This window comes from Microcaecilia unicolor, chromosome 3 (genome assembly GCF_901765095.1).
Source record: "Microcaecilia unicolor chromosome 3, aMicUni1.1, whole genome shotgun sequence".
Lineage (NCBI taxonomy): Eukaryota > Metazoa > Chordata > Amphibia > Gymnophiona > Siphonopidae > Microcaecilia > Microcaecilia unicolor.
In genome coordinates this window covers 288,282,379-288,299,384 of record NC_044033.1, presented here as the reverse complement: position 1 = coordinate 288,299,384, position 17,006 = coordinate 288,282,379, and the positions used below count along the sequence as shown (strand labels likewise).

Here is a 17,006-nt window from a genome sequence, read left to right as displayed (position 1 = left end):
GCCTTTCAGGGGAGGGAGTGGGATCAGAAGGAAGGCCATCAGACTCCTCGTCAGAGAAATATCTGATGTCCTTCTCCTCCTCCCACGAGGCCTCACCATCGGTATCAGACACAAGTTCACGGACCTGTGTCTGAAGCCGTGCCCGGCTCGACTCCGTGGAACCACGGCCACGGTGGGAGCGTCGAGAGGTAGACTCCCTCGCCCGCACCAGCGAAGCTCCCTCCGCCGACGTCGTCGAGGAGCCTTCCTGGGAGGCGACCACAGTCGGTACCGCAAGTGGCACCGATGTCGGAGACCTCACCCCGGGCAACGGGCCAGCCGGCACCTTACTCGACGGTACCGGTGGCGCAAGCACCCCCGGTACCGGAGGGGAAGGGCGCAACAGCTCTCCCAGGATCTCTGGGAGAACGGCCCGGAGACTCTCGTGCAGAGCGGCTGTGGCAAAAGACATGGAAGCCGATGCAGGTGTCGATGTCAGAGTCTGTTCCGGGCGTGAAGGCTGTTCCAGGCTGTCCAAGGTGGAGCGCATCGACACCTCCTGAACAGAGGGTGAGCGGTCCTACTGGGTGCCGACTCCCTCAGCGACCCAGAGCTCTCGGTACCAACAAGGGAAGGAGACCGGTGTCGATGCTTCTTTGACTTTTTCAAACGAAGCATGTCACCGGAGCTTCCCGGTACCGACGAGGAGGACGTAGAATCCAGCCGTCGCATCCTCGGGGCCAAGGCCAAAGAAGGTCGGTCTCGGGGGGGGGGGGGGGGGGGGGGGCTGTACCGCAGGAGCCCTCAGGGTAGGGGGAGACCCACCCAAAGGCTCACCGCCACAAGCAGGGGAATGGACAGCCCTCACCTGCATTCCAGTCGAAGCACCACCGTCCGACAACATCAGCACTAGTGGAGGTCCCGGTACCACCGACGCAGCCTTCCGATGTCTCGGCCCTGATGACGTAGAGGGTCGATGCCTCGATGCACTCGATGCAGTCGTGGCCGAGGGCGGAGGTCTTGACGCTGTCGACGTCGACGCACTCAATACTCCCGGTGCTGATGCTGACGAAGAGCCCGAGAACAAAACGTTCCACTGGGCCAATCTCGCTACCTGAATCCTTTTCTGTAAAAGGGCGCAAAGACTACAGGCCTGCGGGCGGTGCCCAGCCCCCAAACACTGAAGACACGACGCGTGCCTGTCAGTGAGCGAGATTACCCGGGCGCACTGGGTGCACTTCGATGACATGGGCGGAAAAATCACGCCGGCGAAATCAAAACTTGTAATTGCAGTAAGGCACCAAAAAGAGGGGGAGAAAAAATTCGACCCGAGGCCTCAAAAGGGCCTACCCCGAAAACGAAAGAAAACTTAACGGGGCAAAAACTGGAAATACAGGAAGGGGAAAAAGACCGAAAGGCCTTCTTACGAAATCTTTTTTTTTTTTTTTTTTTTAGTAGCGAAAAGTCAAAAAGACGCGCGACGGTCAACTTAAGGGGCGCGAACGGCGTAAACACGACCGAACCGAGCGCGGACAAAAGAAGACTGACGAACACGAGCCGGTTCGGGCGGGAAGACGGCCGCGCATGCGCGGTGCGCATGGGCGCGCGAGGACTAGCAAAGGCCTTTGCTAGTGAAGTTTCCGATTGGAGGGGCTGCCGTGGACGTCACCCATCAGTGAGAACAAGCAGCCTGCTTGTCCTCGGAGAAATACTATTAGATTTTTCAGTTGCGCGCTATCCTCGCTTGGAAGATCCAGAAAATTAAGCAATGGGAGGAGAATGACATTCCCCTGATGCATCTCCTTTGGCAACCCTCAGATGGGTGACTGGGTGTGGGTCTTGGGGGGGGGGGGGGGGGCTTTCCGAGCCCTTACCATGAAAATTTGGAAGCAAATGTAGGTAGGCCTCTTGGAAGGTTGACATTATTCCTGGTATACACATGTGTTATACAATGTGGAATTTATCCTGGGGAGGAACCAGGCCTTGTTTCATCGATGAGAGACAGGGATGGTGTGTATAGGCCAGTTTATTGACAGTTAATGGGGGGGAATTGAGGGTGTTTGGGGAGTTACAGCAGCAGTATGGCTTACTGCCCAGGGATGTTCCCCTACTGCAGGTCAAGCATTATCTTAGCGGGGCCCAACTGCTAGCCAACTTACATAAAGGCAAGGGGCCTTTTGAAAGGCTCTTGGAGCCTCTGGCTCCAAAAAGACCTCTCATGTATATTGATGTTTGAATTGAGGGAGGCCCACTAAACATAGACATATGGTACAGTGTGAATCCGGTCTGGGCAAGGCTCTGAGTGCAGAGGATTGGGAGATCATCTGGCATCTGGTGGTATACAACTGGGATGGGTATATCCACCATCATTGTTGAGCATGGTTATAAAGTGCTGGTACTATACCTCTGTTCATTGGGCTGTGGTGGCCAGGGCACTTACTATCATACGTGGTGGGTAGCCCTCACCTGCAACCCTTTTAGAAGGAGGTGTTTCAGATGCTTTCCTGGATGTTGCAGGGGGAAATGGCACAGAGTATAGAAATTGCGCTTTTTAATAGAAAACTCCCCTGGCATGTACTTGTGTATATTATACATTTAAACTACTCCCCTGGAATGTACTTGTGTATATTATACATTTAAACTTTTCTGATCATCAATTTTCTCTATCCTCTGAAAAACTAGTATCTCTAATTCTATTACATTTCAAAGTATCTCACTGCCAAGCCCATTCCAGAGCAAGCACATTAGCATGTGACTTTGGAACTGTCAATGTTGCTTTAATGTCCTGCAACCAGATTCAAAGAGGTACTACAAAGTGTAACGCTGTAAATATTTCAGTCTTAGGCATGTCCTTTTCACTTGAAATGAAGTAGGAAAGGTTAATAAAGTTTCCCATTTCTATTTCACTTTGAAAACTAAATGAAAGGAAATCACTCTAAATTTTATTTTGTTTCATTTTCAAAGTGCTAAAACCCTACTACTGCAAAAATTCCCCAGGCTGTCTAATCCACTCTTACCTCAGCATTAGCTTGGACTGACAAATTATTAACAGAGCAGAAGTAACTGGGGATCATTCGTGCCCCCCTTTTAGGCTATGGTCTAAAGAGGGGTTGGAGAACAAGGAAGAGGATGAGTCACCAGAGGATGTTTTCGTTAGTGGGCCTGAACATGACATTTTAAACATTTTATTTGGTTTTGTATTTTATTTAAAATATTTATGGGAGAGAGGGATCCAAGATGGCGGCATAGTGTTTAGTTGCACCAGACGCGCCCAGTTATCTGATCGAAGCACTGTTGAGAGAGGCTCCGGATCCCCGCAGAAAATGGGGAAAAGGAGAGGGAAGGTGCGGAAGAATCCCTCAACCTCCACCAGGACCCAGCTCCACCACCAGACGACCTTGGATCAGTTCGGGTTAGCGCCTGGACCCAAGCAAGCCTCCTTTCCCGCCGTCGGAGCCGGCACATCAGCGCTGGCCAGCAGTGTCGATGGGGTCTCCTTGAGCCTCGTCCAACGTGCGGCTCCCCCTCAGCCAGGAAAGGGCAGCGTGGAGTCAAGTCCGGCAGCTCAGGCTCCGAATGTAGGGGACCTGGGTGTGCAGGGAGGGAACCTGCCCACGCTGGGAGAAAGGGCTAGGAGCACCAGGCTGGAAGAACAACTAGCAATACAAACATTGCCATCACAGATAGTGAGTACTTTGAAGCTGTCTATTGATGCTCCCCTTCCTGTTTTTTCTTCGGGGACTATAGCAAAACCAGCCGTAGTGACAATGGAGTCACTCTGGGACCTGACATTTAACATTCAATTTTCTTTACAAGTATTGGAGTGGAGGAGTGGCCTAGTGGTTAGGGTGGTGGACTTTGGTCCTGGGGAAATGAGGAACTGAGTTTGATTCCCACTTCAGGCACAGGCAGCTCCCTGTGACTCTGGGCAAGTCACTTAACCCTCCATTGCCCCAGGTACAAATAAGTACCTGTATACAATATGTAAGCCACATTGAGCCAGCCATGAGTGGGAAAGCGCAGGGTACAAATGTAACAAAAAAACCACTAGTGAAATTAAGGTATTGTCTGAAGCAGCCATTATCCAGGCTCAACAATCTTCTGAATTGAAACTTTTAGATGAGAAAATTCAAAAAATTAGAATCTGTGGGACAAGTCTCAATTAAAGAAATAAACTTTACCTTTCGTCGTTTGGAATACTTAGAAAATCAATCTAGCAGGCTTAAATTGAGGCTGACGAATTTTCCGAGATCACCTTTAATTACACCTATAGAGATGGTTAAAAATATTTGGTTGAAATACTAGGAATGTCTGGGGATTCATTGCCTCCTATAACTCAGGCGCAGTACTCACAAACTAACGTAAAAACTTTGCCTGGAACTTCTCAAACCCAAGTAGGAGATGCTATGAACCTCACATCTTTCTTGGAATCCTCATTAAAGGTAATTACTTAGAGAACTACTGTGGTGGTTTCCTTTGCCCTGGAGATGGATCGAGATGCAGTACTGAGACTTTCCTTTCGTCATTTGGACTCTCTGTTCTTGGGGTCTAAAATAAGAATTTGTCCAGATTTGTCTAGAGAAACACAGAAAAGGCGTAAAGCCTTTTTGGTTTTTGCGCCCAAGGACTTTGGCATTAGGTGCAAATTTTGTACTTAAATTTCCTTGTATATGTCGTATATTATTTCAGTCTAAACAATTTCAATTCTTTGATCCCAAACAGTTAGAAGATTTTTTGCTGTCTAAAGAGGTTAATATTATTGTCTAGACCTGTAGCATTAATTTAGTATTGCTTCTTAGATACAATGTTAAGTTTTCTTTTTCCTTTCTTGGATCTAATTTACCTAATGTATAGTGGATGAAAGTGGTGAAGATATGTCAGTTATGGATAACTTTGAATATTTTGTTATGAGGTATTTCCAATTTGTTGTAGTATTGTTCTATATATAATGGTATAATATATATAATTTAATAAAGAATATATATATTTATGGGAAAGGGAACAAAAAATGAAATGAAAACTAAAACAAAATAAAAACATGTCATTACATATCCCTAGAGCAGGAGTTCTCAATCCGGTTGTCAGAATACACACAGCCAGTCATGTCTTCAGGATATCCACAATGAAAATTCATGAAGATAAATTTGCATGCACTACCACCACTGTATGCAAATGAATCTCATGGATATTCATTGTCGGTATCCTGAAAACCTGACTGGCTGGGGATGTCACGAGGACTGGGTTGAAAACTCCTGCCCTAGAGTGTGCATTTCGTAAAGATCAGCTACCAGTTACAGGCAATATACAAGGTGAAATATCGCAAGTTTTGTTAAATCTAACTGGTTGGATTCAACACACAAAGTTCAATGGGCATCTAATTTCACTACTTTCCCCATTACCTTTATGTTCTGCTTCTAATTGATTGCTGCTGCTGGAGCTGATGCTTGCGTCAAATCCTGTTGGAGAAAGATTTCCTTCAGAAGGGAGATCTTGAAGCTCACCAGCAACACTATCCACTTCAATTGTGCTATCAGTTTCACTTTTGATACTCTGTACTTCTTCCTGATTTTGTGCCTGTGTTTCAGAGATTGCTAGAACATGGGTAGTTTGCTGTCTGTTGGATTCAGCTGCAGATGCAGGGGATTCAGGTGTAGTAGGAGGTGTATTAAGCACAGAATTACTGCCACTGCTTGGAAACTCAGCTTTCTTGTCCCCCATTTCAATTCTTTTTTCTTCCACATATTTGCCATCTACACCGGCTTGCAAAGGTGTTTTAAGGTCACAGGTAGACAAACTAATTTCTTCTTTAATGGTGTGCATTAGCAATTCTCTTGTAACTTCCTCAGGAGGGTCATGAGATGGCGAAGCTGCAGCTTCTGTGTCAGAATCTGAAAAAAGCTCTTTCAATGTCTTTTTTGGCCACTGTCCTTGTATACTTGACCAGACATCTTTTCGGTCCTTTGCTCTGGCATTCTGAAGTCTTTCATCAGAATTATTTATAAGTCTGAGCCTCTTGTCTGGAATATCAGAAAAACTAGAATAGAATCCTGTAGTCCGCAAAGACTTCCTCCTCTCTTCTAATCTACTGTATTTCTTTAATGGAGTCATTTTTGGCTTCATTTTTTCTTCCTCTTCTTCATCTGAACCAGAACTACTACTATTTATCAATCTGATAAACCGTTGTTTGCCTCTGGATTTTTCATCTTTTCTGCAGAGTGAACTGGCTTGTAAACAGTCATCAGAATTGTAATAACTTCTTTTACCACATTTTACTTGTGACTTTGTTACTTTTTCCATTGCTTCCTTCCTTCTCTCTTTTCTTCTACTTGTGGTTTCTTTTTTTTCTTTGGAATCAAAATCTTCTGACATTTCCTGCCTAAAATCATCTGATGATCTAGAAGCTATACTACATATAATTTTGTTTGAATGAGCTGCATTTTCATCTAAGAATGAGAAAGTGCTCTTTTCTTTTGGACTGGGAGCATTTTTGCTTTGATCTAAAGAATCATTCTGACCTTCTGCCTCTTCTCCATTATCTGTATTTTGAAACGTTTGGTCACATTCATGCTCACTGTCTTCAGTGGAACTTTCAGAAGCTATCAGATAAAATGCACAGTAAAAAACAAAATTACAATACAGATAAATATACATATGGACAAATTAACTATAGGGTTTTAAGAGGCTTTCTTACATGAATAAACTGTTACACTTTATAAGAAAACAGAGCTATCAATGTCATGGAATTAAAAGCCACTCCTCGGGGAATTCTGAGCAAAAAAAAAACCAACAAAGCAAAACCCACCCTACGTTTGATTCCCCCCCCACAAACACACAGGTTCAACCCCCATTTTTCTCTGTTCCCCTCAAGGGTAGAAACCTTCCAGCTTTCTTTTTCCTCTCCCCATTCCCCAGCAAGACTCTTCTGCAGTTCTCTCTCCATCCCTCTCTTTCTCAGATACCACCTCAGCACACACGTCCCCAAAGCTCTCTCAACCACCTCCTGCTACCACAGGCTCAGCCATAGCTCTCTCTCTCTCTTACTAAACTTTCTGATACTTCCCTCCCCCACCCCATATAGCTCTCTCTCAAGTCATTCACACACATTGAGCGAACTCTCAAACTTTGCCTGAAACACACACACAGAGCTCTCACATTCACTCCACTATGTCTCTCTCTTAACTCCCTCAGGCACTTACTCTAACATAGCTCTCTCTCAACCCCCCCCCCCCCCACACACACACACAATAGCTTGTTCTGAATTCTGCTGTGGCATGTCCCCAGCTCTCTCTTCCCCTATACACATACTCTCAGCTTGGCCTCACTGCCCTCCAAGGTGTGCACTATACTTGCTCCCCCCACCAGGCACAGTCCCCTCATCCAAAGTCCATCCAGCTTTCCCTCTGCAACCAGGCACACACCTATCCCTTCTTGCCCATCCCATTAAAGCAAACAACTATCCTGTTCCTCCATATACAGGCACATACTTCTCCCTACTACCACATATTCCCTAAATAAAGCCCCTCTTTCTCTATCCTCCATGGTACACCTCCCTTTCCCATGGATCCCTTCCCCACCCCCGGCAGATATTTCCTTTACCCCAGAACCTCATCTACTAACAGTGAAGGAGGAGGAAAGCAGCTGCATATCAGTCTCTAGTACGCGAGTCTGACTGAGACAGTGGAACCTCATGGGACACCGTAGAGTCCTAAGATTCAAAGACTTCAGTGACATTCAGCTCATATGCATGAGGGTATGGATACGGCTTGAAGTGGAGCCAACTTCCTCCTCTTCTGCTGTTAACAGATGAAGTTCTGAGGTAAATGAATATATAAATAGTTTATCCTGCAGTGGGGGGGTCACAAAGGAAAAGGGGGTGGGCTGAAGAGGAGCTAATTTTGGAGACTGTATGGGGGAGGGGACAGGAAGGGTCTTACTAAAAACAGATGTCTCCTTAATCCCTGTGCAGAATTCTGCGCAAATGGGGAATACTGCTCCATTTCTGCAATGCGCAGTAGTACAGAATTCCTCCAGGAGTAGAACACTTTGTGGTACATAAAAATACAATTCTCATATTAAAAATGTTCCATATCTGTATAATGGGAGTTCTGCAGCTCTTTGAAACTTGCAGTGCCTACAGGTTTCTTGAATTCCACTGCAATTACTTATAGGCAACTAGACATATGTTACACTGTTTAGATACGTGTAAGAGATTGTCCCTGCTCAATGGAGGTTACAGTCAACTCAAGACATTGATAAGAGCATTTAGGAAATCAGTTAATATTTTGAAAAACAACAAGACTACGAATAAAGATTTAACGTCAACTTCAAAAAGGTAGATTATTAGGCAGGACTTGGATATGAACATGATGGAGAGGACAGGGGCTAGTGATGGAAAAGGCTCACATAACACCAACCTGCCCAATCAATGTGCATTTACAAAAAGGGGTGTAGGGGAGATAAGTGAGGATAACTAAGTGTCACTTCGGATCCAAATAATCTGGGCCATGAGATCACTTACCAGCATTTGATAATGACATCCATTCCTTAAAGCCCACTTTTTAATTTTTCATTTCAGGAGATCCTTAAGGAAGTGGGCATTTCCAAATGCATTCTCTTCTATTGAGAAATGTCTTGTCCTTCAAGCATACAGCCCTCCCTCCCCCCATCCACTTTCTTTTCTGTCTTGAGCTTGGCAAGAGAGGTAGAGAGTAATGAAATAAAAACAGAATGATGGTGGCCTCCCCAGAGGTGTTCAAGGTGCTGCCACTGGTCCCCAGGCCCTGCACTGAAGAACACTGCTCTAGAAGATGGGAGGTTGGGTTGGAAGTGAACCTAGAGAGGGACAAGAGTATTGCTGTGCTCCTTTATGAGAGAAGCAGCCTCCTTAACACTATTTCATAAGAGATTTTCTCCATGGCATAGCATGTCAGCAAGCTTTTCCTGTACATCTTAGGGCTGGAACCATGAGCTACTCCAGGCACTAATATCCATTGCAGAAGCTCTTGATGCTATTTCAGAAACACCTTGGGTCACTCAGGCCATTTGTTTTAGACACTTTTTTCATTTCCACACGTATATGTCTACACATACAAATATTAACGACTACTTTATGGAATGTGAAGGAGTGAGTGATACAGAGATTTCCTTAGGAACAGTCTCTTACTGGTGCTCATAGTGAACCACCTTAGGGTAGGGGCAGGACTCAGGCAGGGAGGTTAAATGCCCTAGAACTAAACATATCAGTGGGGCCCTGAGTAAAGAAGTCTTCAAGGGGAGGCCCGAGTCAAGAATGCTCCAAGAAAGCAGCCATGAATGAGCCTGTTATGAGTATTTGCTATGAATGTGTGTGTGTGTGTGTCTATCTATCTATAGAGAGAGAGAGAGAGACTAATTAAAAGGACTAAGCCTGTGACGTAACAGAGCTCATTAATGTCCCTTTGCGTACATAGTTTTGACTTTTACCTGCAAAGTGTGTGGGTGTGCCACATTTGTTTGAGGTCCTGCTAGTGAGAAAGGTATAAGCCAGTGGTTCCCAAACCTGGTCCTGGAGGCACCCCAGCCAGTCAGTCATGAGAGAGATTTACATGCAGTGGAGGCAGTGCATGCAAATCTTTCTCATGAATATTCATGAGAACCAAGACTGGCTGGGGTGCCTCCATGACCAGATCAGGGAACCACTGGTATAAGGATTACAGCAGGAGTGACCTTCTTTTCCTGTGTTTCTTGGAGAGTACTTATTTATTGTTTTATTTATAGCTCGCCTTTATCCAAGGCGAGTTACCACACCACATCCATATTATAAACAAAAACAATAAACAACTAACCAACATAAATGCAGTGAGGTGAAAAAGTCAGTGAGGCTCAAACAGGCTCAACCATCATGGCAGATCATAGGCTTCACTTAACAAATATTGTTTTAACATTGCTTTGAAAGATATAACATTCCTCTGTGTCTTGAGAGCTAAAGGCAGCTTATTCTACTGTGAAGGACTTGTCACAGAGAAGGTGCCAGTTCTTGTAATATTCAGGTGCAAATGTTTGGGTTTTGATGTTACAAGCACACATGGTATAGTCCTAAATGTAATAGCAGCAGCAACTTAAATTTTATCCTTTGTGCCACAGGAAGCCAGTGTAGTTGCTGTAGCAAAGGAGATACGTGTTCAAATTTTGAAAGTCCACATAACAATCTCACAGCAGAATTCTGCACTACCTGCAAGGCTGGTATACACAAAACAGGAAGCCCTAAATACACAATGTTACAATAATCCAAAGAACTAAAAATCATAGTCTGTAACACTGTTTGAAAATCTCTCCTAGATAACATAGGGCACAGCTTACTTAATAATCGTAACTTAAAAAATGAATTTTTGATCACTGCCTGAATGACAAACACGAATCTAATAGGTATCCCAGATTTCAAATTTCACCAGCGGCAGTAACAAGACTTCCAGCTAATGAAATAGTGGAGGGAGCCACCTCTGGGTTTTGTTTCTTTTTTACATTCAGTTGCAAATGGTTACATGCCATCCACTCCAACATTCCCTCAAATACCTCCTGTAGACTTGCAATGGTATTGGTCATTGATAAAAATTGGGTTGTCATCCGCATAAATCCGAAAGAACACAGCAAATGATTTCAGCAACTTACATAAGGGACATAAATACAGATTGAAGAGGACAGTCAAAAGTGTAGAACCCTGCAGGACCCCAGTCTCTAATGCATAAGACTGACAGTATGTCCCCAGTGTGTTCTATCCACAAGAAACACCTGGAACCATTGCAGCACGGTTCCTGCAAGGCCACATTCGCTCAACTGTAATAACAAAATTTGATGATCCAACAAATCAAAAGCAAAAATATCAAGAAAAATAAAAAAGCAATCGATATGCTTGTATAAACTAAGATGCACTTCATCCACAGTGGCCGCAATTAATGCTTCAGTACTGTGGGCCTTGTGAAAACTGTACTGATAAGGGTCCAACATGGAAATCTGAGACAAATAATTGACTAATTGCTCATACACAGGTTTTGTTCACAAGTTTAGCAATCACTGACGAAGAGGAAATTGGTCAAAAATTGGAGATCTTAAATCCCAGGGAGGAATGTTTACTGCTGGACGAACCACGGCCATTTTTAACTCCTCAGGGAACAGACCTTTTTTCAAACTTGCATGAATGATAGTCAAAGTTGGAACAGAAAATTTACTGTACTGGAGGGCTTAGCCTTGGGTACCATGAGACTGTTGATTCACCTCAAGTATTGATAAGAATGAATGGTTCTCATAGTGGGGGTGCTTTGAGGACACTGATGATCTTGGTGCCTCGATACTGCACTCTGTTGAGGTGCAATGTCAATGCATGCTGGCCTCTGTCTGGTATTTGATTTCACAATCAGACATCAAAGATGAAAATAAATCCTTTCTTTGGGCAGGAATCTGATGATGTCCAATCCTGATGGCCTCTACTAATGATCGATGTTGAGGGTGATTGATGCACTCTTGATGCTGAGTCATCCCCAGTGTCCAAAACAGCTCCTGGACCCATGGAGACTGACTTCTCCAATGTCAACGTACCAGACTTAGAGGCACTAAAAATCATTTGTGCTGCTTTTCTCAACCCTGAAGACCTCTCTTTGATATCTCAGAACACAAATTACATCTAGAGGGGTTATGATCAAGCTCCAGGCACTGCAAGTGGAGGAGTGGCCTAGTGGTTAGAGCACTGATCTTGCAATCCAGAGGTGGCCCGGTTCAAATCCCACTGCTGCTCCTTGTGATCTTGGGCAAGTCACTTAACATTGCCTCAGGTACAAACTTAGATTGTGAGCCCTCCTGGGACAGAGAAATAACCAGAGTACCTGAATTTATTTATTTATTGCATTTGTATCCCACATTCCCCCACCTATTTGCAGGCTCAATGTGGCTTACTTAGATTTGATAACATTGCCATAGCTGGATATCAGATACAGTTAGTTATGTGTAGCGATTAACGAAGGGGAGAGGTAAGAAGGAAGAGAGTTGTTAAGGTAGTTATAGAGGGTATGCGTTCATAATTGAGTGGACTTAGTGAGGTTAAAGGTTTTCATTGTAGGCCTTGTTGAAGAAGAATGTTTTCAGAGATTTTCGAAACATAGTTGTTTCTTGGATTGCTTTCAGGTCTGTAGGTAATGAATTCCATATCTGCGTGCTCTTGTAAGAGAAGGTAGTGGTGTGCATCAGCTTGTATTTTTTTAAAATTTATTTCCAAATTTTTATATAATTACAATAGTCAATAAATCTTGAATACAATACACGAAATATGCAACATCATCATAGGGAAACAATAATACAAAGAGAAATAGAAAAAAAACCTCTTATCGACCACAATTTAGGAACTGATCCAAGAAAAAGAAATTAAATTATAAGCTAATATAACAAAGCCTATTCTCTAATTGTTAAACTGCACCATGCTCTGTTGACTTAATCCAAGCTACTATACAGTGTTACATTCAGGATTAAATTTTCTCAATTACACTCTCTTTGCTTAATAAAAAATCCTCTAACTGCTTAGGTTCAAAAAATTGATATTGCTTTGTTTGATACAGTATCCTACAAACACAAGGAAATTTTAATTGAAAAATTGCTCCTAAAGCTACTACCCTAGGACGCTGTAAAAGAAATAAGTTTCTTCTCTTTTGGGTTTCCCTGGATAAATCCGAGAAAACCCTTACTTTTGAACCTAAAAATAAAGAATTCAAATGTCTCAAGGACAGTCTGAGTACAGCATCTCTATCTAATTCTAATGCAAATGTCACTAACAAAGTAGTTCTTTGTGTGACAACCTCCAGAGATGATTCCAGGAACTCAGTCAAGTTCATTACACCTTGAGGGTTTAAATTGTCTGGGTTTTTCCCAGTAATTTGCAAATAGTATGCCCTTGTAATAGGTGGTAAAGAATTTTCAGGTAGTCCCAGGATTTCTACTAAATATTTCTTAACCATTTGTACTGGTGACACAAGTGGAGATTTAGGAAAGTTAATAATTCTTAGGTTAAGTCTCTTTGATTGATTCTCCAAATATTCCAAGCATTTAGAGGCAAAATTCCTTTCTTTAATCAAAGACTGCTCCACGATTTCCATTTTTTCAAGTTTGCCAGAGAGGGTTTTTACTTCTGCTGCTTGGAGATCATTAATTTGTAATTGTTTCAATGTAGACCCAGCCAAAACCTTGATAGTTTCAGAATTCTTTACTATCATAGTTTGTAAAGCAGAGAGAGTTGTGGAATTTAAATCCCAAAGTGACTCTAATGTCACTACAGCAGGTCTTTCCAACTTCCCCTCAAAAACCAGTGGAGGTGCTTTAACAACCTGTTCCAGGATACTCACAGTCACAGCAGGAGTAGAGCTTTCCTCTGGAATATTCAAGCTTACAGTGTTTGTTCCAGCTTTGAGCAAGTTCCCTCCCTGAATGCTCCTTTCACCTGAGAGGATTGAAGCAACAGGACTTGCCACAAAGCTCTCTCTTCCTGGTTGGGGTGGTGCTGTACGTGGGACAGGGCTTAAAGAAGCCCCATCGACACTGTCGGTCTGCAACAAGGGGCGGACTCCAGCAGCAGGAGTAGAGGTCATACCTGAGCCAGACGCAATTCCAAAGTGTTCGAGCGTCGGCTGTTGGAGCGGGGGTTTATTGCCTGGGGCAGAGGGAATCTCTCTGACTTTCCCTCGTCTCTTACCCATCTGAAACAGCAGGTAAGAGGCTCTTTCCAGAGTCAGCTTGAGCACTATTCAGAACGTGTCTGTCAGTGCAAGTCACACCGTCGCCATCTTGGATCTCCCGCATCAGCTTGTATTTAAGTCCTTTGCAGCTGGGGTAGTGCAGGTTGAGAAATTTGCCGGATGATCTTGTGGCGTTTCTGGGAGGTAGGTCCACGAGGTTTAGCATATAGATTGGGGCGTCTGCATGAATGATTTTGTGTACAATTGTGCAGATCTTGAACGCAATGTGCTCCTTAAGTGGAAAATATGGGAGGAGATCTGCCGGCAAGCGGAGAACTCAAACACCCCATGGTAAAAACAGAAAAATGCAAAGAGTGGGAGAGCGACCAAGGATGCCAGAAACTGGAGGATGTTCGTTAATGAAGAATTTTATTAAACGTTTGGAGGCCTTGACACAACATCGTGTTTCGGCCGTCAGGCCTGCATCAGGAGTCTATAAAAACATACATTTATATATAATAAAAAGACAAAAAGACCAAATATAAATGCACACAAATAGTTTAAAAACAATAAATTAATCAACTTGTAAACACTAAAAATATATGTATGGCAATTCTATAAAATGGTCTAAACATAATAGTAAAACACGCATATAATAAACTTATGACAAAAAATATATAAAAAAAAAATGTATGGATATATAAAATGGTGATACAATAATATAGTTTGCTAGAGAAAGCAAAAGCTCGTGCATATTTTGTATGGATAAAAATTATAAACAAACTAGTAAAAAAGGCCCGTTTCTATAGGCAAGGAAACGGGCCTTAGGCAGGCAATTCCACCCCCCCCCCCTGTGCTACGGATCCCTCGAACCCCCCCTTCCGCGAGCCTGTCGTTCCCCCCCCCCGTGCCAGCGAAAACTGCCGCCGCTGTTGTTGTGCTACCTTCCCTTCCCGTAGGTTCCTCAATCATCTTCTTAGAAAGTTTAACTCCGTGCGTCTGACGTCAGACGCACGGAGTTAAACTTTCTAAGAAGATGATTGAGGAACCCAACCGAAGGTAGTGCACAACAGCGGCGGGAGGGGGGGTGCGGTTTTCGGCGTTCCGGGGGTGGGGGATCGACAGGTTCGCGGGAGGGGGTGGGTTTCGAGGGGGTCATAGCGCGGGGGGGGGGGGTGACAGCTGATTCCAAGGCAGGAGGAGTAGGGAAACACGCGCCTCCCCTTGCCTTGGAATCAGCTGTGTTGACGTCAGTGACGTCAGTGACGTCCGTGCGTGTCTGCCTCGCAGACCACTTGCAGCCAGGGAGCCACGGTCCCAAGCATAGAACATTGGAGGTGAAAATTATTATATAGGACAATTGTGTCTACACATGTAAATTTAAACAATAGAAGCAAAAAATATAAAATGCACATGCATATAAGCAGTAGACAATAACCATTTGAGAATACAAATTGTAAAAGGACAGAAGAAAGAAATCAAAAATCATGATAATATAGATAAATAATCTGGTGCTATAGTATATATACGCATTATATATACAACGCCATATGCATATACACAGTGATGTGATAAATGTTGACGTATATAACCTGATATAGAAATATAAAAAATGGCAGTGCTTCCGACGGATTATTCCTCAACAGTCTTCTTAAAGGTTAGTATTGCAGTGCTATTTAATTTTTTCAACTTGCTGCATATTCTTTGATTCACTCCATTTTCCAGTGGATTGCGCACAAACAATCACACACAATTTTATGTTTTTTTTATTTATTCTCTTATTCTACTCATGCATCATTATGCTGCCATGTGGGCTGTTCTGTTTTTTTATGCCCATAACTGCCCCTGCTGGATCACACCTTCATCCGTATTTGTGTTTTCTGGTTGCTTGTTTTTCCATTTTTTTGTATTTTTTTGCTACTAATTTTATTTTGGTCTTTCTGTTTTTATGGATATATTCACATTTGTTTATTCTCAACAGACTACCTACGTTCCTTTTGAAGAATCATCCTTTATGTCATCCAGCGCTCCTCACTATATCACACAGTTTTCACAACATTTCACCAAGCGTTAATTCACTTTCTCAATTTATGCTCCATATTTTCTGTCAGATTGCTGTGAGATCTTCAAAGGATCTCCATCATTATTGCTCTGCAGCATTCTGCATGGCAGGATAATATCACCAATAAACACTACATCAAGGATTGTTTATCTAGAGCTTTTCAAATTGTTTCATTCCACAGTCATTATTGCCCATCTAAATTTGCCATTTTTTATATTTCTATATCAGGTTATATACGTCAACATTTATCACATATGGCGTTGTATATATAATGCGTATATATACTATAGCACCAGATTATTTATCTATATTATCATGATTTTTGATATCTTTCTTCTGTCCTTTTACAATTTGTATTCTCAAATGGTTATTGTCTACTGCTTATATGCATGTGCATTTTATATTTTTCTGCTTCTATTGTTTAAATTTACATGTGTAGACACAATTGTTTGTTTATAATTTTTATCCATACAAAATATGCACGAGCTTTTGCTTTCTCTAGCAAACTATATTATTGTATCACCATTTTATATATCCATACATTTTTTAATATATTTTTTGTCATAAGTTTATTATATGCGTGTTTTACTATTATGTTTAGACCATTTTATAGAATTGCCATACATATATTTTTAGTGTTTACAAGTTGATTAATTTATTGTTTTTAAACTATTTGTGTGCATTTATATTTGGTTTTTTTGTCTTTTTATTATATATAAATGTATGTTTTTATAGACTCCTGATGCAGGCCTGACGGCCGAAACACGACGTTGTGTCGAGTCTTCAAAACTTTTAATAAAATTCTTCATTAATGAACATCCTCCAGTTTCTGGCATCCTTGGTCGCTCTCCCACTCTTTGCATTTTTCTCCTTAAGTGGAAGCCAGTGAAGTTTCTCTCTTAGGGGTTTTGTGCTTTCATATTTGATTTTTCCAAATATGAGTCTGGCGGCTGTATTCTGGGTAGTTTGGAGTTTTTTGATTGTTCTTTGTACCCAGCATATAGTGCGTTGCAGTAGTCCAGATGGCTTATTACCATTGATTGTACCAGGGTACGGAAGATGTATCTCGGGAAGAAAGGTTTTACTCTTTTAAGTTTCCACATGGTGTAGAACATCTTTTTCGTCGTGCTTTTCACGTGGGTATCAAGAGTGACTCCGAGAATTTTCAAGTTTTGTGAGACCGGAAGAGAACAGTATGGTGTTATTATGGCGTTGAAGTTTTTTGTGTTATGTTGTGAGGTGAGTACAAGACATTGTGTTTTTTTCTGCGTTAA

At 42.7% G+C, this 17,006-nt stretch overlaps 1 protein-coding gene across 2 annotated transcripts in view; it reads right to left on the bottom strand.

Moving 5' to 3' along the window:
* Positions 1–17,006, bottom strand: part of ARID4B (AT-rich interaction domain 4B) — a 1,313,885-nt gene that overhangs the window by 138,894 nt on the left and 1,157,985 nt on the right. The window contains exons 20-21 of one of the 2 annotated variants that reach the window (XM_030198148.1): positions 5,379–6,575; positions 4,161–4,246 (exon numbers count right to left, since the gene is read on the bottom strand). In XM_030198148.1, coding sequence (XP_030054008.1) covers positions 4,188–4,246; positions 5,379–6,575 — 1,256 coding nt within the window. In that variant the 3' untranslated portion in view covers positions 4,161–4,187. The remainder of the gene's footprint in view (positions 1–4,160; positions 4,247–5,378; positions 6,576–17,006) is intronic. The other variant, XM_030198147.1, reaches the window with a different exon arrangement.